This window comes from Diadema setosum, chromosome 18, assembly GCF_964275005.1.
Source record: "Diadema setosum chromosome 18, eeDiaSeto1, whole genome shotgun sequence".
Classification (NCBI taxonomy): Eukaryota; Metazoa; Echinodermata; class Echinoidea; order Diadematoida; family Diadematidae; genus Diadema; species Diadema setosum.
The window spans coordinates 4,985,848-5,010,427 of NC_092702.1; the positions used below are offsets into that span (position 1 = coordinate 4,985,848).

At 39.5% G+C, this 24,580-nt stretch overlaps 1 protein-coding gene across 1 annotated transcript; it reads left to right on the plus strand.

Annotated features, from left to right (window-relative positions):
- The first annotated feature begins 7,317 nt into the window (after positions 1 to 7,317).
- On the plus strand, positions 7,318 to 24,290 carry LOC140242051 (BLOC-3 complex member HPS1-like). Its single transcript, XM_072321803.1, has 14 exons — positions 7,318 to 7,434; positions 8,192 to 8,341; positions 9,164 to 9,285; positions 10,213 to 10,321; positions 11,127 to 11,278; positions 12,067 to 12,259; positions 13,090 to 13,380; positions 14,179 to 14,523; positions 14,905 to 15,075; positions 15,795 to 15,901; positions 16,948 to 17,287; positions 19,924 to 20,037; positions 20,441 to 20,520; positions 24,125 to 24,290. Exons 1-14 carry the CDS (start codon positions 7,318 to 7,320, stop codon positions 24,288 to 24,290), a joined length of 2,457 nt encoding a protein of 818 aa, XP_072177904.1.
- Positions 24,291 to 24,580: the final 290 nt, after the last annotated feature.

The window sequence follows — 24,580 nt, forward strand, 5'->3', positions numbered from 1 at the left end:
TTTGTTTATATGAAGGAAATAACACTTTTGAGGGTATTTAAATGTAATGAATTTTGACTCTCTTTGGCGAGAGAGCGCAGCGAGCGAGCCGAACATGTTTGTATTTCAGCTCACAAAACATGGAATTCTTGTCATTTTTTTTTTGCTTATTAAATCTTACAATTCTAATCAAGATATAGTGACAGCCCTATAGATAACGATTTATACCAACAAACTGAAGACTTGAAAAAATGCTCTAAATTAGTACGCGCGAGTGAGCCGAAAATTGTATATTTCCGCGTCATCATCACGTTTTGTTCTTATCTTTTTTTTTTTTTTGGATAAATTTTGGCGACCGAGCGTAGCGAGCGAGCCGAAAATTTTTGAATTTCAACTTACAGAACATGGAATTCTTGTATTTTTTTTTTTTTTTTTTTTTTTTGCTTATTAAAGCTTACAATTCAATTCAAGGTGTAGTGACGGCCTTATAAATAACGATTTATACCAACAAACAGAGGACTTGAAAAAAAATACTCTAAATTAGTACGAGCGAGTGAGCCGAAATTTGTATATTTCCGCGTCATCATTACGTTTTGTTCTTATCTTGTTTGATTTGGTGTTGTTGTTTTTTTGCGCCGCCCCCCCCCCCCGTATGTTAGAAACCGTTGGCACCCTCTTTTGATCCAATCGGCGATCGCTTCAGAACGAAAGAAATTGCAGCCGCTGCTCCGTGTTACATTTTGCCTGCTAAATATAAAATGATATGCGTGAACACAATAGACATTGTCATTTTGTCCGCATCATCTTACGTTTTGTTCTTATCCTTTTTATTTTTTGATAAATTTTGGCGAACGAGCGCAGCGAGCGAGCGGAAATTTTTTGTGTTTCAGCTCAAAAAACATGGAATTCTTGTCATTTTTTTTTGCTTATTAAATCTTACAATTCTAATCAAGATATAGTGACGGCCTTATAGATAACGATTTATACCAACAAACTGAGGACTTGAAAAAATACTCTAAACTAGTCAGTGGCGTATCTAGGGAAAACGGATCCCCCTAATTTCTGAAAAACTGTTCAACCCCAACCCCATCCCGGTAGGGACTTTAAAAAAGTCCACATGATATGCTTTTTTCAAGCACATAAAAGGGGTCTTTTGAGGGTAATTTGAATGTGATAAATTTTGCTATTAAATCTTATTAAATCTTACAATTCTGATCAAGATATAGTGACCATAGGCGCCGGAAGTGGGGGGAGGCGGCCGCCCCCAATCCAAAAAGTGTGGGGGGGGGGGGCAAAGCGCATTTTTGCCCCCCCCCCCCCAAAAAAAAAAAATAGATAAATAAATAAAAATGAATAAAATAAAATATATATATATATATATATATATATATATATATATATATATAATACAAATAGGGAAATTTATTAGCTAAGACTAGTAATTCTAACTCTCTTAAGTCATAAATGATTAGACATTCATTTTTCGTTGCGTGTGAGCAGATTATCTCAACCGCATTCAACGGTAACCGTTGCAGTTTTTATAGGCCTTTGGCTATGGAAAATCGTGTAAATATCAAAATGTTAGCTTTAAGCACTGGCGGATTTAGAGGCGGGCACAACTGGCCCATGCCAGCCCTCCTTTTGAAGCAACTTTATAAAAATTCTTCTTTGTTTTGTAATTTTTATACCGGTGTTCCCCCCCCCCCCCTTGAGAGAAAAAAAAAATCTTCCATACGTCCTGCTTCCACCGCTAGTTGTTACTAATGTGACACCTGACGTAGGTAGCGCTCCCGGAAATTTTTTACATTTGTGGGCGTTTTTACATTTGTGGGTTCAACAATCCCCGCTCATCTGTTTTTTCGACAAGTTTCGACTTGGGGTAAATCCAGAGGCTGGGAAAGTACAAAAAATTGCGCCACCACCCCCCCCCCTTCTAAAATTCATATCACTACACTCGTCAGTTGTCATTCTCCAGCTTATAAAACACAAAACAAATGGGGTGCCTCCTCCCTTTACGCATAAGGTACAGTCAAAACGCAGGCCCCCCCCCCCCCCACAAAAAAAGAAGAGAATGAGTGAATGACAGCAAAAGAGAACGAAAAAAGAGAGAAAGAAAAGATAGGAAGAAAGAAAAAAAGAAAGAAAGAAAGAAAGAATTTCAATGAAAGAACGAAGGAAAAAAATTATAAAAAAGAACTAACATACAAAGAAAGTAAGAAAGAAAGGAAGGAAGGATAATTGTACCTTAACCTATAAAACAGAAGCTACAAAATTGATATAAGTCAGACACTCATGATGAAACTACGAGTCTATTTGTCAGATGTTGCAGACAGGGATCCTGTATGTGTCTAGTGAATTCAATTGAATTTATTGTAATCAGGAAAAATCGACATGAACCTCGACTACAAGTCATGTAGAGAATTATCAAGTTTTGTCATGTTCAATGTTACTCGAACTTGCAAGAAAAAGCAGCAAGATTGGTGTGAGTTACACTACAGTAATACATTTGTTGTTAACATAATATTTTAAATTAGTGTATTTGATAAATGTTATAAACAATTTTCACTGCATTTCTTTCGTAGGTACAGAATTATAGTATTTTACTGACTTACTGTCATACGAAACGAAAGCTAACTCTAAAGTTTTGTGTGGTGACTTGTGAAATAACACCATCCTGTCAAGTTGACTTGAACATTGACGTCTTTAGTGCAGTTGTGCACTTTATATCTATCTTTTAAACTCTTCATTTGTTGATATATTTTGTCAAGACTTATTTCGTTGTTAAAACTTATCCTTCTTGTCAAAATTTTTCTTCTCTATAAACAGCTTAAAACAGGAATATGTAATACACAACAAAAATGTTATTTTGTTTTACTGACAGGTGTCCGTCACAAAGACTGGTCGTCTTCATGTTTGGTTTCATCTTTGTTCATGATTTATTGTTTCGCTGCGCTCGCTCGCCAAAATTTATCACATAAAAAAAAAGATAAGAACAAAACGTGATGATGACGCGGAGACATACAAATTTCGGCTCATTCGCGAGTACTAATTTAGGGTATCCTTTCAAGTCCTCATAGTTTGTTGATATACACTGTAAATCATTATCTGTAAGGCCGTCACTAATACAGTCAGTCCTATTTTTATACGAAATTTTTTTTCATGTACAGTGGTGTGATCAAGTATGTCCAAGAGTCGCTTTATTCTTGAAAATCCTTTACCCACTCTTCACTTTAACTCTAATAACTTTTGAAAAGACATTGCTACTGCTTTGAAAGTTGGCGCTAATTATGGCTAGAATGTTAATGAGGCGCGCTCAATTTCGGCTTACTCTGATAATTCCTTCATTGTTGTTGCTGCAATGGTTTACATCCTGTTTTTGTTTTTTTGTATTTTTTGTCTCATTCATCGCACAGCCAGCACGGCTTGGTAAGGATTAGCGTTTGAATAGAACCTGTACTTCAGAGCCTCTTTTCTCAGTTCACACTTTTCCAGAGTGTGTGCTTTCTTTTCGTAATATTTCTTCTTCTTCTTCTTCTTCTTCTTCTTCTTCTTCTTCTTCTTCTTCTTCTTCTTCTTCTTCTTCTTCTTCTTCTTCTTCTTCTTCTTCTAATTTTATTTAGATAGGTTACTAGAGTCCATTTGAATTGAGTTACACATCATTTAAAAGCTTAGAGTCTGCTCTTTCAGAATCTGCCCATATACCTAAAAATCCATATTTGAGTTTGTGATGCAGGGGTCACTTATAAACTACCCCCTCCCCCCCCCCCCCCCCGTTGTGGTTAAGTACAACGGTATAACGCCACTCCGACAACTTCTTTTCTACTGGCGAATGTAGGATCTAAGTGTATGATGATTGACGTGGCTCGCAATTTCATAAATTTTCCACAGCCGACTGAAGCGAAGGCACTCATCAGTCAGTACACTAGTGCAAATAAATCCAACTAACAACAACAACAACAACTACTACTACTACTACTACTACTACTACTACTACTACTACTACTACTACTACTACTACTACTACTACTATATTACAATGTACTACTACTACTTATACAACTACTACAAGAGCAACATGATAACAATAACAACAACAGCAGCTACTACTACTAATACTACTACTACCAGAGGCGGATCCAGGATTTCCGTAAAGGGGAGGCGCCTTTACAAAATTAAGGGGGCGCAAGAGCCCCTCCCCCTTTTTTAAATTGTTTTATTTCTATTGTTTTATCAAGAGGGGCACGCGTGCCCGCTGGCCGGTGCGCCCCCCCCCCCCCCCGGATCCACCACTGACTAAACTACGACGACAACAACATTCACAACAGCAACAACATAACAACAACAACTACTACTATAGGCCCCTAGCTACATGTACTACTAATTTGTACTGCTAGTGAGTACTATAACAACAACAACAAAAACAACACAACAACAACAACACAACAACATCAGCAACAACATCTCATCGCTTTCCATTTGAGTAACATAGTCTAAATGCCAATTATGTTTTGCTGTAAAATTCCATAGGTAGTGTGTGTGTGTGTGTGTGAGTGTGTGCACTTAGAATCCATCCATGTATGTTAAAGCCACTGTATAATTCTGGTTTATGGTAAAAATTAGAAACTCTCCTTTTGAAAGGGTCCTTACCTGTGGAGAAGTGAGGGTTCTGAGACCATACCACAAAGTAAAAAAAAAATGTAAAAAAAAAATAATGAAAAAAAAAATTACTGCTCCCTCTTGTGGTAATATATCACTAGCCGATAAAATAAATTTTTAATTGACTGGGGGGGGGGGGGGCAATAAATTTGGTGTCAATTTTTTGGTCTCTGGGGTGTGGTTGCTGCGCTTCTTGAGGGATTCCGCTAAAATTATTCTGTGGCTTTAATATATTTGTATATATTAGTGAGTTGTTATATTACATGTCTTAACTTGCCTTTTCAGGGGTCTTATTATACAAGCTTGCTTTTCTAAGACCCCTCCACTTTACATCTATAATGCATCTACATGCATTGTCAATTTATATTCAAATATTCTGCAAATTGTTTTAATCGCATATATTCAACAATGTATTCCTTGTTACATATTATTGTTTTTATGTAAATTTTTGTATTGTGGAAACTTTTAATAAACTTGAAACTTGAAACAGCAGCAACAACAACAACACCACCACCACCACCAACACCAACAACAACAACAACAACAAGAGGTACCGCCGGATGCGATGACTGACCGTACCCATCACACAGTGTAAATGCATGTATGCAGTGCTCGTGATCTAGTCATCTGCGTTTTGATCCCATTCATTCATATCAAACAAAGACTAGCGATGAGCCAGCCGTCAATCTCGGTTTCTGGGTAAAAATCTCCACTGTACAGCTATATCAAGAGGTGAGCAGGTAGATGTGTATGTTATTTGGGCACTTGTGCAGTCAGTACTAATCATTACTAACAGAAAAAAACAACAACAACAAACAAACAAGCCCTCGAAATTGATACAATTGACATAGTAAACAGCACAAATGACTAAATGTACTGTGTAGTCCCGTATACAGAAATCTATGTCATGTACTGTAGGCGATTCTTCTTTTTGTCCTCTGTGGAGCTCTGCCTCTGGTGTGGCCTGATACTGCTGGTTTAGTCTGTCTTATCTCCATCAATTAGCTCAAGTCAGTAAAGATTCTTGCAGATGGTACAGATCGGATGTCTACTTCTCTTCACGATCACGGCCTTCTTTCTGAGTTAAATTATTCTAGATTGTGTGAGTTTACCAGATTGGTGTATGTTCATCATCATCACTTAGTCGTATCTTAACTTATCACTAATTTATAGGTGGTGTAACTGTTAGAACGTTAAATATATATGTATATATATATTTATATGTATGTATACAATTCATAGGCTACCATGCATATAACCATTTACTTTATATGTGCTAGAGATGTGACTTTGGCAAAATTGTGAAATCGGTCCTATCACCGGCCGTGCGCGTGCATCCGTGCTTTAGCAAGCAAGGTTAGGTTAGGGTTAGGTTAGGGTTGTATTTATGGTTAAATTGGCTGTTAAATTAGTCGAGAGACATTAGAGAGTCCTTCAGAGATAAAAAGTTGGAAGACAAAACAAAAAACCGGGAGAAAGGGAGAACGAAAGATGCTATGCTGTGGAAATTGGCCCTGCTGCTGTATCAATCTCGCGTAGAATACAAAACGCTGTTTGGTGGGGCGCATTCATGAGTAATATACTGTGGAGGAAAGCCCCACTGCTGTGCTTTATGTACCGACGAACGCCACACAGTGGGGCTGAATTCACAAGTATAAACAGGCGAGCTGCCGTAGTATTAGTACAGACACGCAGTGGTGGGGCCTACAAATGTAATATATTTCACGAGTATGCCGTAACTTTATTTACGTGACAAAAATGGAGAACACTTCAGACTCCAGCTCTACAAAGTGAAGACTGCTGTGGGTAGCAGGCTGTTGTTTTCTTATACTAAGAATAGACATTGTTTTCACTTGTGTGTGTGTGTGTGTGTGTGTGTGTGTGTGTGTGTGTGTGTTTTGCTACTCCAGCTGTCAAAGAATCGTCCTTTAAAGTGTTGTATAGACCTGAACCCTATGCTATACTAAATACAGATCCGCTGTAGTATGAATAAATGGAACCACTACACAGAACCTACCTACATTTACCCGTTGAGGATGAGTCCCGAGTATACTTAGGCAAGTGTCTTTGGGAAATGCGTGTTGTAGCAAAATCACTCCATCCTCAGCGAGTTGAGAAGGCATGCCATTGTAATAAATCATTTGTGGTGTGTCTTCATTGTATTCTGGACTGCTATGATATTTTTACCTATTCTAACGAAACATACATGTACTGTAGACGCCAAATATTTCGCGAGGTTTTTATTTTTGCGAATTTCGCGAGTCAGGTGCTATTCGCGAAATTAAAGACACGCGAAAATATTGACTCTGATCCCGATGTGAATGTGAGGTACGTGTGTATTAATATCTCCGTTCAGTACACGACTCCTCGATCGTGAATTTAACCACTCGCGAAATCGTCGGGAATTCCCGATTCGCGAAAATTTAGACTCGCGAACTATATGGCGAATACAGTACGCTGTGTGTGTACAACCTTGTGTATATTTTCGTGTGCCATAGGAAACTGCAATATGTATTGTCTCTTTCAACTGACACGGTCAGAGGTCAGTTGATTTTGTGGGATCAAAGTCACTAGTGTAATGTTTTGTAATTAATTTTTCCTTTCCATTGTCAATGTTGTGATGTACATGTAGGTGTGAACAGTTCTTGTTAGCACACAGCCCAATCCAGCTTGTTAGCCAAGATGCGGTGTTTACTAATCATTCGCAATCCCAGCATGCCAGATATAGTCTTTATCTGGAGTGACATGGAGTTCAAGAAACACATTGCCAAGTCAGCTATGGAGAGAGGACTCTTAAATGTGAGTAAAGAATATCAACATGTCACCAGCATAGAGTTTGTCCATGAAAACTGCTTGATAGCAAGAAATGTCTTTGAGATAGAATGTTTGTCAGATAAAATGTTCATTCATTTCCTTTCTATTTTAGATGACAGACTTTCAATTTGTGATGGATTAATACCTACAAGTATTCTGTGTCATATAACTTGACATGATTATCTGGAGTGCTACTTGTAGTGCTGAGTTGACTGATAGCTAAAACTATAGTGTAAACCTGTGCCCTCTTGGGGAATCTAACCCCATATGGCTAATGCATACACCCTCAATTAAATCAGTTGAAGCTTATCTTTTTGAGTTTCCATGTAGTCTGAAGAGATTTTTCGTTAATTCTCATTGTTGTGTGTGATTTGAGGTGTCAAATGGGGTTGGGGCTTACACTGTAAGTCTTGATAAAGGTGGCTGGCCACACAGCTTCATGATAATGACTTCCTTCTTTTTATTTTTACATGAAAAATGCATTGTCATTTCTATACCAAAAACTTTGATAATTATATGATATAATACTGGTTTACTTCTTAACAATGTATTGTTGTTTATGTACCAAAAATTTTAATGATCAATATGATATAGTACTCGTTTAATTCTTAACAATGTGGTTGGAATTTGTACCCTTCTTGTTTCCATGTTACATTATGATAGCTCCTTCCAAGAGTACTATTGCTGTTTCAGCAACTGTCACTGAAGTGAAACATGTTTGATTCCTCCCCTTCTGCGCCAGCCTGATGAGGTCAACGATGACCTTGACCTCAGTGTCGTCACTCAGTACTTCTCACCCATCATTGCCTCCCATGGGCTCATGTCGTCAGAGATGAACTGTCCCTACTCCAGCATCACTTGTAACAATGGCTTCATATTTGTCATCAAGCAGGTGAGTATAGTGAAAGGTATTAGTGTAGTTACGGTTAAGGAAACATTGCTTTGGTGAACCAATTTAAAAAGAAAAAACATTTAAAAGAAAAAAATAGAGTAAACTAGAGAAGCACTCTGAGAGCACAGACCTCTGCCAAGCAGCTCATTTCCTCCACTGATCTTGTCCTTCCATAGAGATCAGTGATTTCCGCTCATACGTATGCATGCTGAAAGTCGCCTGATATCCCAATATAGAAGCCCCTTGTTACATCATCAACTTCCAGCTGAGTAGCGCCTTGCCCGAGTAGAGCATGCACTTTAATGCGTGCGTGCAAACCTCAAATACAGGCAGCTTAAACTCCCGTGTTCATTGACCCTACCTGCCAAAAGACTAAAAAAAAGATTCTTCAAGAATCCATAGAAATTCCTGGATCACTACCAAGATTTAATCATCTGTTCCATGTGTCATTATCAACCTTTCCTGAAAGTTTAATCCAAATCCATTCACAACATTTTGAGTGATTTTGTGCACAGACAAACAAACAAACCAACCAGCCAGCAAACAAACCAACATACCAACACTGATGAAAACATAACCTCCTTCCTTGGCAATGGTAAAAATAAGGAACTAAATGCAAGCAGCTATTGCCGCAGTTTACAGGTGTTTACCCTTGTAAAGGTTGCAATCCTTCTGTACAATCCTTGCCAATATTTTGTTGAACATATTTTAATGAGCTGTTCCATGTATCAGAATAGGGTGTGCCAAAATTTTAGCTGAAAATTCCTTCGGGCTAGAAAAAGAAAGAACTTTGACACATTCATGTACCCTGTCTATCCACAGTTCAGTGAGCATCTCTACATCACTGTCAATGGAGATGGACAGGAGACAGAACAGTTCCTCCACAAGAAGCTCCTGGTCTTCCACAGGATAGTCCAGTTCTTCTTTGGGCCTTCTACTGAACAGTAAGACTCTCTCCCCAGCCCATCTTCACAACCTGTATTGAAAGTGTAGCCTCTGTCTCTTTAACCCATTGAGAATGAGCTAATTTTGATATTACATACGCTTCCCATAGACACCTGCCTGCCTATACTCGGGTCTAGTCTTCAACAGGTTAATTTCAGTTTCACCAGATGGAATGTTTTTAAGCTGGTGGATTTTGTTTCTTCCCCCCCCCCCCCTCTATGGTCATAGCCCTTAAAGGACAAGTTCACCTTCATTAACATAAGGATTGAGAGAATGTAGCAATATTAGTAGAACACATCGTTGAAAGTTTGAGGAAAATCGGACAATCCATTCAAAAGTTATGAATTTTTGAAGTTTTTGTGCAGTCACCGCTGGATGAGAAGACTACTGCAGTGTATGATGTCACATGCGTACAACAATATAACGAAAATATAAAGAGAATTTCACAAAATTTCATCTTTTAAAAAAGTACACATTTCCTTGACTCGTTACTGACATATGGTATGAGTAATATTATTCCTATTGCCTTTAGAAAGAGGCAAGTCGGGTGCTCTTTTATTATGCGAAAAAAGTGAAAATATGTTGAATTTTCTTTACATTTTCTTTATACTGTTGTACTCATATGACATTACGAGCCTTAGTAGTCCCCTCATCCAGCGGTTCCAACACAAAAATTTTAAAAATTCATAACTTTTACATCGATTGTCCAATTTTCCTCAAACTTTCACTGATGTGTTCTACTAATATTGCTGCATTCTCTCAATCCTTATGTTTATGAAGGTGAACTTGTCCTTTAAACTTCTCTTATCCATAAAAATGAACTAGATCAATTCAGATAATGATTCTTGCATGTGGAGATTTCAAGACAAGACCTTTGATAGATTGCTTCATCCAAACAAACGTATCCTTCTCTTTCTCTCTTACAGACTGAGACAAGATAATCTGAATGAGAGAGATAATATGTGGAACAGGCTCGGTTCCATCTTGGACAGCTGGTGCGACCTCTATCACACCAACCAGTCTTTTCTTCTTGAGGTCAGTACAATGCTCTGGATGAGTCCAGCCCATTTCACATGGCATGGCTCAACTCTAAGCTCTTTGTCTCTGGTGGCCTGTTTGGACCATTAAAATCATTAAATTTGAAATGTTGTTGGTCTGAAAATGAAATGTAGTGGCACTGAATAAAAGAAACATAGCTATAGATCTATTTTGACTATTAGCTGCCCTGGACCACTGCCAATGTGGAGCTCTGGAATGAATTCTACAGAGTTTACCTGGGCACATCCAGCTCTAGTGAAGAATGTATTGCAGTATTCTACAAACATTATCTGTGTGAAGAAATATCATGAGTGTTTTGATGAGTTTGATGGTATAACATACATGAAGTTTTCATGAGATGGACAAGAAGTTTGTGCAAGAAGAATCAATAGAGTGCATTTAACTATCACTAGGCTTCATACAATGATCAACGCATCCACCATTTGTTTTCCTTGCTAATTGGCTGAAAAGTCGAGGAACTCACTGTGTGAAAAATGAGTAAAAATGATATGAATGTAGTCCCTTGATTGCTATTGTACTACTTTGGCATTCCTGTGTGACTGTGGCATACAAGTAGGTATTCCTGACCTGGTTGTGAATCCTTTTTTTTTCTCTCTCTCTCTCTCTCTCTTTATGTGTGATAAACTCATTGCTAATTGAATAGCATAGCAAGTTACAACTAAGTCTATGTACTCACAAGATTTAAATATTTGCAAGAATTTGTGTCCCACATGTGCTACAATGATACACCTCCAAACATCAATATGTTTGTTTGTTTGTTTGTTTGTTTGTTTTACTGCAGGCACTTGAGAGACTGACCGTTAACCACACTCTGAGTGAGTACTGCATCGGTCAGCTCAAGTCGGTCATCCTCAAGTTCCAGGCGGCTGGAGACAAGAATGCAGTCCATGCTATATTCATCACAGGAGCCAAAGTGCTATCTCTTTACTCCAGGTATGAATTGTTGTACCAAGAAAGTGTTGTCAGGACAACATGTTCAAATCAAATTGCAAACTGACAACAAAATAGTAGGGGGGGGGGGGGTTGGAGGGGTTGGGGTTGGGGTTGGGGTTGGGGTAGTGTAGCACTGTGTTACACTTGACCATTGACCGAGTTCAGGCAGAGTAAACTTGCAGTTAGGCACAAATCTCAGCAACAGTAAGAATGCAAATTTTTTAGCGCTTAGACACATGTCTGAGGTAGATTATCATCTGTGTAAAGACATGAAATCCGCATACATGTATGAGTTTATACTGTTTTCGAGTGTATGTGTTTTGTTCTGGCTGTTTGGTTAATAACTATTTCAGGCCTGTTATCTACACATGAAGATTTCATGACTAAATCCATGGGAATGTAGAATGCATTTTGAGTATATTAGCTGTTGCAAGGATAGACAATTCCTTGCAAGCTACTAGAAATTTTGTGGGAAACCTCATTCCAGAAGTGTTGCATAAGATTGACTACATTGTGATTGTGTAATATGGTACGGTTGCTTGTTTTGCACTTCACTGCACGTGTATGATGTGGATACATGGTCATCTCCTTGTGAGCGGAAAGCTTAAAATTCAACACAAAGGATCAGTAGGTTGACATATAAGTACAAATCATACTTTTCTTGGGCATGCGTATGCATGTACTGGCATGAATTTAGCGTGTTAAGTATTTGAGAGCACATGAGTCTGGATAGCCTGTTCAGTGCAAATGTTGTGGTTAGATTATTAATGTTTTCAATCCTTTCACAGCCCAAATAAAGCTGAACTCCAATTCTCTGATGTGCTGCTGATCATCAATCTGGTGAGGTCGCTCTACCCAGCTGCGGATGGCCCACTCCAAGAAGAGGATCCGCCTCCCAAGCAGGATGGGGAGAACCGTCTGTCTGGTGTTCTCAGCGATGGAGAATTCCTGAGTGCTGGGGAGGGTGGTGTTTCAGATGGGGTGAGTTATTAAAGTTTGCTTGGGTGGTTGATTGCAAGAAGTAGATATTCTAGAATTACTGTAAGAGTGGAAATTTCTTCATGAGTAAATTTTTCTTGCTTGGCCTGGTAAGATGAATTTTGCATGTTTTTATTTCCACTGAAGCAAAATATAAAATGGTATTGCATACAGCAAGCAAAAAATTTATGTGTTTTTATGGTTACACTAGTTTTCATGTAGTGCAAAACACACAAAAATTTCCCCTTTTACAGTATACAAGAAACAGTATGTATGGCATATATTTTGGTAAATATGGTAAATATTTATACTTACAGTAGCAGTTTTTGTAGAGTGGGTATTTTTGTGTGACTGGAGATTAACACCAAGTGGAGATATTGAAGTAAAAAATAGCAAGACAAATGGCAAATATTTTTGCCTCACTTATCTGTCTTGTCACTAATAACTTAGTGATCTCTTTAAAAAAGATTGTTAGTTATGACTTGTGTATTTCCACGTTATTGTTGCATTTACCTTGTATGTATCATACTGACCTTTTCTCAATGGATCGTGTATATCTGTACTCTACTCTTGTATCCAACTAATACATCAAGTGATGTATACTGATGTTATACATATGATCCTTTTGTTCTATTCAAATAATAATTAGACTATATTGGTATGAATATGACAGTATATATTAAATCTACCAGAAGTTCTGGTGTACTCTGTGATAAATGTTCTCCTGGTTTTAAACTAACAGTTGTCATACTTCTTTCTCTCATTTTAAGCGACTTACATATTTTCTCATTGATTTCATCAAACATTTATCATCCTGACACGAAACATCGTAGTCAAACTACTACAGTCCTACTGAGTCCAATGGTGAGGGCAGCCCTCAGCCCTCCGATGCCCCAGAGCAGGGGGAGCGCCCCTCCACCTCTCATGCCCCCAAACTGCAATCATCTCAACGGCAGAGATCTGGAGACAAGAGCACGTCCAGCGACTCGCGCACAGATAGCTGGTGCGACCTGGCGGGCGGATCGGGGGCCGACATGTCCAAAATTCCTTCAGTGGATTTCACACCCAAGGGGCGCATCCCAGACCCCCCAATTTCAAACACCATCTGGTATACACCCATAGAGGTAAGCCCACTCCTCATTGCATTACTCTCTCTCTTGCTCTCTTTCTCCTAGCTGCTGTTTATTGCTCATTTTCATCTGAATGCTATTTTGGCATTATGAAAAAAAGAAGTCTGTCTTATATTCAAAGCAAAGTGTGATATCTTCACCTTAGATGTGTAGGCCACTTAAAATGAATATGAAATTGATTACTACCAGTGGTTCTTTGGTCTTTGGTGTAAGGTGATAGACTTTTGTTTCACCCATAGCAAATTCTTGGCCGATTTTCTTTCTTTTTCATTGTTTTCATAATTTGCTACTTTTCCCATAGTAACTCACTGTCTGAAATTTTTTTTTGGTTTATTTATTTATTTATTTATTTTTTTTTTTTTGGGGGGGGGAGGGGTAGGGGTGAGGAGATATTTTGGTCTTTGCTATTAAAGGTAATGGTACTTCTGTAAAGTTTTGCCTGTCATACATCTGCTAAGCATTTCACATTCAACTGAATTCTTTTTTATTACTGTAAAGTGAGGAATGTTCGCATGCATTTCAATTTTTTGAATTCCGCGAGAGCTATGATTCATGGAATTGAGATGCACGTTAAAGTTCTTTTTTGTGTTATATGCTCTGACTGCCAGTGACAATTCACAAAAATTTCATGCCGTGAAAGAAATGATTTGTTGAATTATAACTCAAATCCCCCCCCAAAAAAAACAACCTTTCATTGGCTTGTACAGGCACTGTGAAAGGATTTCAGTTTGCACAACGTTCATGACCTCCCCCATGTCTTTTTATCTCCATGGTAACCATCTACATGGACAGGATTCCAGCAGGGATGAGGGAGATGATGATGAGTCTGCCAGATCCACTGGGAGGAGTCGGGGGACCACACCCGATCCCGTCAGGCACCCTCGCCATTCCACCTCTTCCTCAGCATCGGCGTCCTCACTCCACCCATCTCCAGTAGATGCCACGCCCACCTCGACCCAGGCATCAATGGGGGAGGCAGCAGTTAGAGGGATGGAGGAGAAGGAGGAGGATGCAGCAGGTGGGATGGAGGATGCGGTCCAGGTGAACGTGTTCCTCCAGCAGTCCTGCCCTTACAGCCCCCACACCCTGCACATCATCCACATCCTTCCCAGCATTGTGCTGGTGGTGGTGTCAGAGGTAAGTACTGCCATAGTGCTCTTTAGTCATTGAGTCTTGAAGCAATCTTAAATATCCTGGTAGAAGAAACCTTCATTTCAGTTTATATGATAATCCACTTCTTTGAGTAGTGATCCGTGTTTGTACATTACCATCTCTCCCATTATTGCCTGTGGATATGCTTGCCCTGCTATCCTAGTGATGCTGTTAAAGGTTCTACCTCGGCGACAAAATGGAGCTAGTGCCTCCCCTCTCAGAAGGAAGTGAAAAACAGAAACTATTATGAAAATGGCTGATAAAACCATGATGTGTTACTCAAGCGGGGAGAATTTGGTCAACATGAGTAGCATAGTAATTTGGGCATGCACTGTGCAAACTTTCTTTCCCCTATTTCATTTCCAGATTAACAATCAGGTGGCAATCTGTGTGCATAACTGCCTGGTACGGCTCAACAACCTGACAAACGCCCTCTCTAGGTCAGACATGATGGGCGAGGCGCTGCACAAGCAGAGCAGTGTGGGGAAGCTAGATGCCGACATAAAGCAGCTTGGAAACGCAATCAAGAAACTGAGGGTTGGTGAATATCTCTTTTAGGCTATGAGGAGCTTCTTTCGCCAGATACTGTAAATGCAGAAATTTTTGCGGTACTTTAATTTGCGCAAATTTCACGCTACTTCTGGCTAGAGCAAGTTCTAAATCTCGCAAAAATATCTTCACAAGTTTCTCTGCACATAGTGAATGGGTTTGACAATTGCACAGCACAAATGCAACAACCTGCGAATATGTTTTTGAGCTGCTCAGTGCGAAAAATTAATCAAGTGAAAATAGTGATGTTTATAGTAGCAAATCTGCTTGCATGCACTATTAAAATATGATCAATGTGCGAATAGGTATCTTGGATCATATACAATACCTATTGTCTCTCACTGACCTTCGTGTGGGATAATGGTATTGTTTTGATAAGGGGGGGGGGAGGTTTTTCTTTGTTTTTGAATGAGTTGGGAAATAATCATCCAAATGTGAATGAAATAAATGAGGTTTGTACGGCCATGTGCTTGTACACAGAGAGGAGTATTGGCTCTGCTGTAGTTAGAGAGCAGTGCAAAATTTATGAAATATGCAGTCTTGCTGTTTTATGTACTTATGTAATCTTTTTGAGGCTACATGTCCTTGGTTCCAAAAATATGCTGGATGTAAAATGTGTTTTTTGGCCACTGCCTAAAGAGAAGTTGCCCTTGATAATTCTTTGTACAGACCACTGGTTAATTGGCAGTCAATATAATGTCCTGCAGATTTCAGGCCTACAGCAGGTCCATACAGATCTGTTGAAGCTGTGGACGATAGCCAAAGGCAGTGGACTGACCACCAGCCAGGGCACCGGCGCAGGGATGGCCCTCAGGTGAGAAGTTTTCTTGACCCTCTCAAGCCCACTCACCACCCTTCCCCTCCAACTCCCATTCTGCATCCTGTCTGTTGTACCATTTCAAATGAGTAAAGGAATAGACTGGGGTGTTTCGTCAGAATTCTGTGTGGGATTGATTATTGTTACATGTCATATCTTCAGAAGAAATATGTTAGAAGCACCAAGAGCATTCATCCTCTAACTAAAGCAGGCTGTGAAGTGATATGTTTTTAGTGGAAATATCAGTCAATGGTCGAGTAGCAGGTAACTCACTATTGTTACTGTAAAACTAGAAATATTTGCAGCGTGAAGCTTCCGTGAATAATTGGAGCTGAAGGCCTTTTTCGTGGCATGAAACTTGGGTGAATTGCTACTGGCATTCAGTGCATTGTGTGAACAAGAACTTTCATGTGTATTTTACTTGGACGAATCTCTCAGTTCCTCGCGAAATTTGTGAAAGTTCCATGCATGCAAAAATTTCTGGCTTTCCAGTATGCATGATATATAATACATAAAAATTCATGCGCACCCAATTGCCAACTGTGAGTAGAGAGTCTCCTGATCATCCAAAGGATGTCATTGTGAATTAATTTGCTGGCATACCGTACCAATTGAATTAACTTGGAAGCTGTGACTGTCCTATTAACATATGTTTAGAAGTGTTTTCCTATTACATATTCTGCTTTTGAAAATGAGTAATTACTTCATTCATGCTCACTGCAAATGGTAGTGGTGTCTCTTACCACCACCAATACACTCCCCTGTGCATTAGACCATTTTACTGTCACCTTGCTTTTGTGGGTTACTCTGTAAACTGTTCTGATACTCATTTTACAAAGCTTTTCTTTCTTCTTGTGCAGTCCTTATCTACTCTCATAAGACAGAAAAAAGACCAAGGTTATATGGAAAAAATATGTTAGTAAGTTCAGTGTATTATTCCATGGATCTTTTTCCAAGTACTGTCATCTCAATATCATAAATCACTAGCACAAATGATTATTTGCACATATGTGTGTGTGTGTGTATTTGATCTTTGAGTGTAGGTTGGAATCTACGCTGTCAGAAATGAGCAAGGTACTGAAGACGATCTTCCAACGTCGCTACATCTCCCGCAACACGCCCCTGATCCGGTCGCCACTGCGCTACCAGTCCGTCATCAGCGACGTCGGCGCCTCGCTCGCCGAGTCGCTGGTGCTTTACCACGAGTACCTGGCAGTCAAGGCTGGCCGCAACACCACGATGACCAACTACTTGGAGGAGTTCCCCGGCCTGGTGCACTTTGCCCACGTGAACCGCTCCAAGGATGAGCTCTACGCACCATCCATCAATGTAAGCACAGAGACAGAGCACGCTGGAGTGGAGAGGAAACTGCTTCATGAAAAGGTGAATGCTGCTGAGCAGAGATGCCAACTACAGTGCACTCCCATTATAATGAACACGGTTATAACGAAATTCCGGGTACAACAAAGTAAAAATTTAGGCCGCAACATTATCCGCTCTATTTTTTCATTGTTTATTAGTTTGGTTACAACAAAATTTCAGTATAACAAAAGAAAACTACTGGTCCCGAGGACTTCGTTATAATTTGAGTCCATTGTACGTGTATTCCTTTCTGCAGTATTTTGTTCCTTTTTTTGGGGGGGGGGGGGGTAGGGGGAGGGTCAAAACTTCCACAGGTTTCATTGAAAATACCTTTTTTCCCCCAATTGTATTACTACACATAACTATTGCAGGAAAAGTAAAAAAAGAAAAGAAAAAAAAAAAAGCTGTTGCTGTTTTCTACTTGAAAGCACTGAGAATAGTGAGCTTTAGATGTGTGACCCCAACGCTAAGACGACGCAGCCTCCCGGGATGGACAATGGAAACAGCTGTCTCGCGCATGTGCAGAACACCATTTTTTGCCAAATTAGCATTGTCTTGGTTCACATTGCAGATCTAGAGCTCACTAATGAACGAAACGTATGCAGAATTACCGAAAGGAATGTTAATATTTTATTCTTTGGCCATAATGCAACGCACCAGCCCTTTCCTCATCGCACATACCAAACATTAGCCTAGTTTCAGACTTATTGAACTTTTTCCACATATGTAGACATATCACAGAACACAGCGACTGTTTTTCAACCAAAATTACAGGTACACCTTTTCATCCCTCAGAATGCTGCAATGCAGTTTATGAGAATGGCATCCTTGGGTAAGGGATATGGGTTGTCTGATCTCTCTCAGATAGACATCTGAAGAACACCAAGCTTGGTCTTTAGTTTTTCATGCAGGACACCTGATTCCTTGAGCTGTTTGTTTTAATTACCTCCTCCAAGGGAGGAGGTTATGTTTTCATTACTGTTTGTTTGTGTGCAAAATAAATCAAAAATTTGTGCATGGATTTGGATGAAACTTGCATGAAAAGTTGAGAATGACACAAGGAAAAGATAATTAAATTTTGGTAGTGATCCGGAAATTTTTATGGATTTTATGAAGGATTTTCAATATTTTGGCAGGTAGGGTCAATGAACTTGGGAGTTCAAGCTGCCCATTTTTTAGGTTTTCATACATGCACTTAAGAACGTGCTCTTGCTAGGGTGAGACGCACCGCGCAGCTGAGGGTCTATGACGTAACAAAGGCTTCTATATTGGGAAATCGGGTGATTTTTCAGCATGTATACGTATGGGTGGAAATCACTGATCTATTATGGAAGAGCAAGATCATCAATGGAAAGTAGCTGCTTGGTGGAGGTCTGTGCCCTCAGAGTGTTTTTCTAGTTTCTTCTTAAAATTTTAATGAAGTAATCTTGTGGGAACATTGGGCTTTGTTGTTGCATGAAAATAGCAGATGCATACTACAAACTGCTGGATTTTACCCCCACCCCCCATGAAAAGAAAAGAGATCAGAAAAACCTGTGGGCTTGTTGTCCCCGCCGAACGAGTTCGAGCAGGGGACTATGAAACGGGCTCCGTACGTGTGTGTGTCCGTGCGTCCGTCCGTGCGTCCGTCCGTCCGTGTGTGCGTCCGTGTGTGATCAAAATGTTCAATTTGCTACTTCTCTGTCATTTATGAGCCAATTTTGATTCTGTTTGCTTTATGTGATAGCACTACATGGGAGCTTTAAAACTTCTACATAGAATTTCAGTTGTGACCTTTGAGCTATATTGTACATTTTGCTACAAAATGCTACTCCTTCACCATTTCTAACCCGATTTCGATTCCGTTTGCTTTATGTGATGGCACTAGGTGAGGGCTTCAAAACTTCTACACAGAATTTTGACCTTTGACTTCTTTGACCTTTGACCTTGATTTTTGACCTATATTGTACATTTTGCTACAAAATGCTACTCCTTCGCCATTTCTAACCCGATTTCGATTCCGTTTGCTTTATATGATGGCACTAGTTGAGGGCTTCAAATCTTCTACACAGAATTTTGACCTTTGACTTCTTTGACCTTTGACCTTGATTTTTGACCTATATTGTGCATTTTGCTACAAAATGCTACTCCTTCACCATTTCTAACCCGATTTCGATTCCGTTTGCTTTATGTGATAGCACTAGGTGAGGGCTTCAAAACTTCTACACAGAATTTTGACCTTTGTCTTCTTTGACCTTTGACCTTGATTTTTGACCTATATTGTACATTGGCTACAAAATGCTACTCCTTCGCCATTTCTAACCCAATTTCGATTCCATTTGCTTTATGTGATGGCACTAGGTGAAGGCTTCAAAACTTCTACACAGAATTTTGACCTTTGACTTCTTTGACCTTTGACCTTATTTTTTACCTATATTGCACATTTTGTTACAAGATGCTACTTCCAGCGGGGACATATATTACGCACCGCGTAATTTCTACTTTTCCTTGTTTGTAAAATGTTTGGCCAATATTCCTTCTTTTTCTGTCTGTGTATCCATTTGTCCCAGATATGATGAAGATGTCTTGAACGCAAAGTCTGGAAATTGTACTGGGAGAATTGTCCCACTAGAATGTACATGTTTATGTAATTGTATCTGTTATTGCGCCCTCTGTAGGTGTGGAGCATGGTGGAACGTTGCCACGAGCAGCTACAGCAGGGCTTCGTAGTGGAGACCGTGAGACAGGGAGATTTCACCCTCTCCTATTGTCTCTACTTTGAAGATCCAAATGTGAGTTTCTTCATGACATGTGAATGCTGTTACAAGCAGTGAAGTCACTGCATCAGATTTACGTGGAGTTTACTTTACCATGTTTCATTAGAGTTTACTGTACAATGTTTTATCGCTCTTTATTCAAATTTCACAGAGCACTCATTTGCAGTGCCTGTTTTATGTCAAACAATGGATAACAGTCATGGTGTTTAAGATCACATGCGAGAAGTATTTTTTTTTTTTTAAATAAAGAGAGGAAATCACTCCAAGTAAAATTTTCTAATATGTTGAGTTTGCTGTTGTTTTCCATTCTTAACTACAAATTTTCTTTAATACATTTTTGTATATCACCATCTCCTCTCCTCCTTTTTTTTTCTCTCTCTCTCTCTCCCTCTCTCTCTATCTCCTAATTTTCTTACAGGGACCAGTGTTAGCCAGTCATGGACTTCCAAGGACAACCAAGACTCCAGTTCCAGGAATATTTGCTGGCAAATTTTTCAAGTAAGAGCGACATTTTCATACATATTTGCAGTAAAGCATGTGTCCTACATGATACATTGCAAGGTTTCATTTCCCTGTTGTCTCTGAGCAGAACACACACACACACAAAAAGGAGAAGACAACATGCAAAACAGATTTGAAAAGAAAAGAAAAATATTATTCAGAGGGGTGAAGGTTCAGAGCAAATTTCTTCACTTCGTCTCCCTCTACAAATTCAATTTGTTAAGATCGCAACTGTTGATCTGTAAATTAACAAACATGTCGGAAAAAAGGAACCAGCGGGACTCGAACCTGTCATCTACTGCTTTCCGGGCAGCGACACTACCACCAGGCTGTCCCTGGTTGCCGGCAGTGACATGATGAACATGGAACAAATACCCAAGCTCCGAAATTCCGACATTGTTATGTTAAGTAGTCCAAGGCGGACAAGGCATATTAAATAAAAGAAAGATATTATTAATTTACAGATCAGTAGTTGCGATCTTAACAAATTTAATTTGTAGAGGGAGACAAAGTGAAGAAATTTGTTCTGTGATTTGAAAAGAGTTAAAAAGAATTTAATTACAGACAAAGAATACTGATCATCTGGAACCAACTGAAATGAAGTGAGAAAAAAGAGGTATGTCTCAGTATCTCAGTATATCTTTATTCATAGTTGCATACACCCATGCTACACACAAGTGCATAATTATTACCTCCGCCAAGGGAGGAGATTATGTTTTCGTTACCATTTGTTTGTAATAGTTTGTCCGTGTGCAAAATAACTCAAAAAGTTGTTAATGGATTTGGATGAAACTTGCAGGAAAGGTTTAGAATGACACAAGTAACAGATGATTACATTTTAGTAGTGATCCGAGAATTTTGGGGGAATTTATGAAGGATTTTTAATATTTTGGCAGGTAGGGTCAATGAACTTGGGAGTTCAGGCTGCGCGTATTTGAGGTTTACATTTGCGCACTAAAGTGCGTGCTCTAGTTTCTGCTAGGGCGAGGTGTGCCGTGCAGCTGAGGGTTTATGACGTATCAAAGACTTCTATATTGGGAAATCGGGCAACTTTCAGCACACAATGCTATAAGTATGATTGGGTGGAAATCACTGATATCTCTATGGAAGAACAAGATCAGTGGTGGAAATGAGCTGCATGCTTGGCGGAGGTCTGTGCTCTCAGAGTGCTTCTTTAGTTATTCAATGTTTTTGTTTACCTATAGTGCATACAGTTGTACTTCACATATCTATTATGCCCCCTCTCTTCAGCTTGTTGTCTCGCCCACCGGAGGTGAAGGCGAGACTAAGGGATCCAAATGGCGTCCGTCCGTCGTCCGTCGTCCGTCCGTCGTCCGTCCGTCGTCCGTCACAAATGTTAAAGTTTACCTGCAAGACTCTCTTATGATGCATAACTTGGCAACTGTTACAGCAATGGCAGCCACACTTGGGTGATAGAAGCACTAGGGGTATCTTCATGTTATGGTGTTGTCGGAGGTCATGTGATGATGTCAAAGGTCATTTGAGGTCATATATTAAAGAGTATGTGCAAGACTCTCTTTTCTATGTTAAAGTTTACCTGCAAGACTCTCTTTTGACAAATAACTTCACATAAGTTGCTTGGATTACAACCTAACTTGGGTCATAGATGCACTAGGGGTACCTTCATGTTATGGTGCTGTTGGAGGTCACAGGATAAGGTCAAAGGTCATTTGAGGTCATACGTTACAATTTACTTGCAAGACTCTCTTATCACACGTAACTCGACACATGTTGCTACAATGGCAATCAAACTTGGGTGATGGATGCACTAGGGGTACCTTCATGTTATGGTGCCGTAAGAGGTCACATGATAAGGTCAAAGGTCATTTGAGGTCATGCGTTAAAGTTTACTTGGAAGACTCTCTTATCACACGTAACACGGCACATGTTGCTACAAACTGTACAATGGCAATCAAACTTTGGTGATGGTAGATGTCTCTTGGGAAGTTGAAGGTAACCACAAGGTTAAAGGTTACAGACGGGGGTCAACGGACTTTTAGGGCCCAATGTTAAGTTTTTAGGGCGCATTTCGTTTATGGCTCATAACTTTTGATCCCTTTGTCCGTTTGTGACCAAACTTAGATGGAAGATGTCCCTTGGGGAGGTGAAGGTCGTCACAAGGTCAAAGGTCACAGACAGGGGTCAACAAACTTTTAGGGCCCAATGTTATGTTTTTAGGGCGCGTTTTGATTGTGGCTCATAACTTTTGATCCCTATGTCCGTTTGTGACCAAACTTGGACGGTAGATGTCCCTTGGGGAGTTAAAGGTCATCACAAGGTCAAAGGTCACAGAAAGGGGTCAACAAATTTTTAGGACCCAATGTTAAGTTTTTATGGCGCATTTCGATTATGGCTCATTACTTTTGATCCCTTTTTCCGTTTGTGACCAAACTTGGATGGTAAATGTCCCTTAGGGTGTTGAAGGTCACCACAAGGTCAAAGGTCATAAGCAGGTCAATTAACTTCTGGGAGTTATAAAAAATATTAATTCCTTGTACGTGAATGGGCGAGACACAATTTGGCGATTGCCTTGTTTGTGTGAGATATTCTCATTTGTACTTCCCCCATGTCTTGCACGACTCACAGTCTAAATCTATCAAGATTGATCTTGATGAGTTTATCCCAGCAGTGACCTTTAGTAGCCTGGCATAAATGAATATTACAGGATGAAATAATGGAACAAAACATAAACTAAGTTTAAGAAGGGTTTAATTTCAGCCATTTCCCATTCTGCACCACAGTTATCAAGGTAAGCTCAGGACACCATGATTATACAATTAATCATATTTCCTCTGATGAAGGGGCACATATTTTTAGCTTTGTGCAGTACAATCATGGGCTTCATTATTTACAGCTTCAGATCTTTTTTTTTCTTTTTTTTTTTTCCAACAGAGATATTCTAATTTAAAGGGGATGGCTAGTAACTGATCAGTGGGAATTAGTGGGAATGCTGGGGGATGATTGTTCCAATCATTGTGGGATTCATTTAAGAGTACATTATATATCTATTGTTGTGTGGAAATTGTTTGCTTCAGAATGGTCCCATATTCAAGTAATGTGCAGTTTAATGTTTCCAGGTTAGCATGCCTGTACAGTGACGGGGCATTAAACTGCACATTACTTGAATATGAGACCGTTCTGAAGCAAATAATTTTCACACAACAATAGATAGATAATGTACTCTTAAATGAATCCCACAAGAATTGGAATAATCATCCCCCAGCATTCCCACTGATTCCCACTGATCAGTTACTAGCCATCCCCTTTAAACCTGTAATTTATGGTTTAATCTGTGGGCCAATTTTTGTATCTCTTTGAAAACCTGGCACATGACCTATATATGTATGAATGATAAGTGTAAATCTCAGTATGTGGAATGTGGGGTATGTATCAAATAGAAATCATACACAGGAATGTACACACACACACACACATGTACTGACATTAACCTGTCGAGGACTAGCTGAGTTTCCTATATCATGTATTTCCCACAGACATCTGCCCAAGTTTACTGGGGACGAGTCTTCAGTGGGTTAGAATTATGACAATGTATATTTTTCACTATGTTTACCGCTCTCAGAGAGGTGGTTGACTATGCCTTCCCGGAAACCTCCGCTGTCTCCTGCTGTGAGCTGTTCTGCATCCACCTGTCCGTGGTTCCCATGGCGATGGTTGCCAGCCAGGTCCGACGGCTGAGGATGAAGCTGCGTTCCAGCGACCCCATCACTCCAGTCAACCTGCTGTGACCTTGGACTTGAATGCCCATCGATCTATGTGCAATTTGATATTCATCTCATTCCATTAACATATACAGTAAACGTTGTGCAAGTCCACATTGTGTGAACTGACTTAAATGGTATAAGTTGACACAATGATTAATTGCAGATGTTCTCTTATGTAGAGAGTCAGTCGATAATTTTCATGTGCTATATAAATCACAACTATTATTAATTTTTAATGTCATTATTACTGTTATTATTATAACACGTATTACTATTACTATTATTATTATTATTATTATTATTATTATTATTAT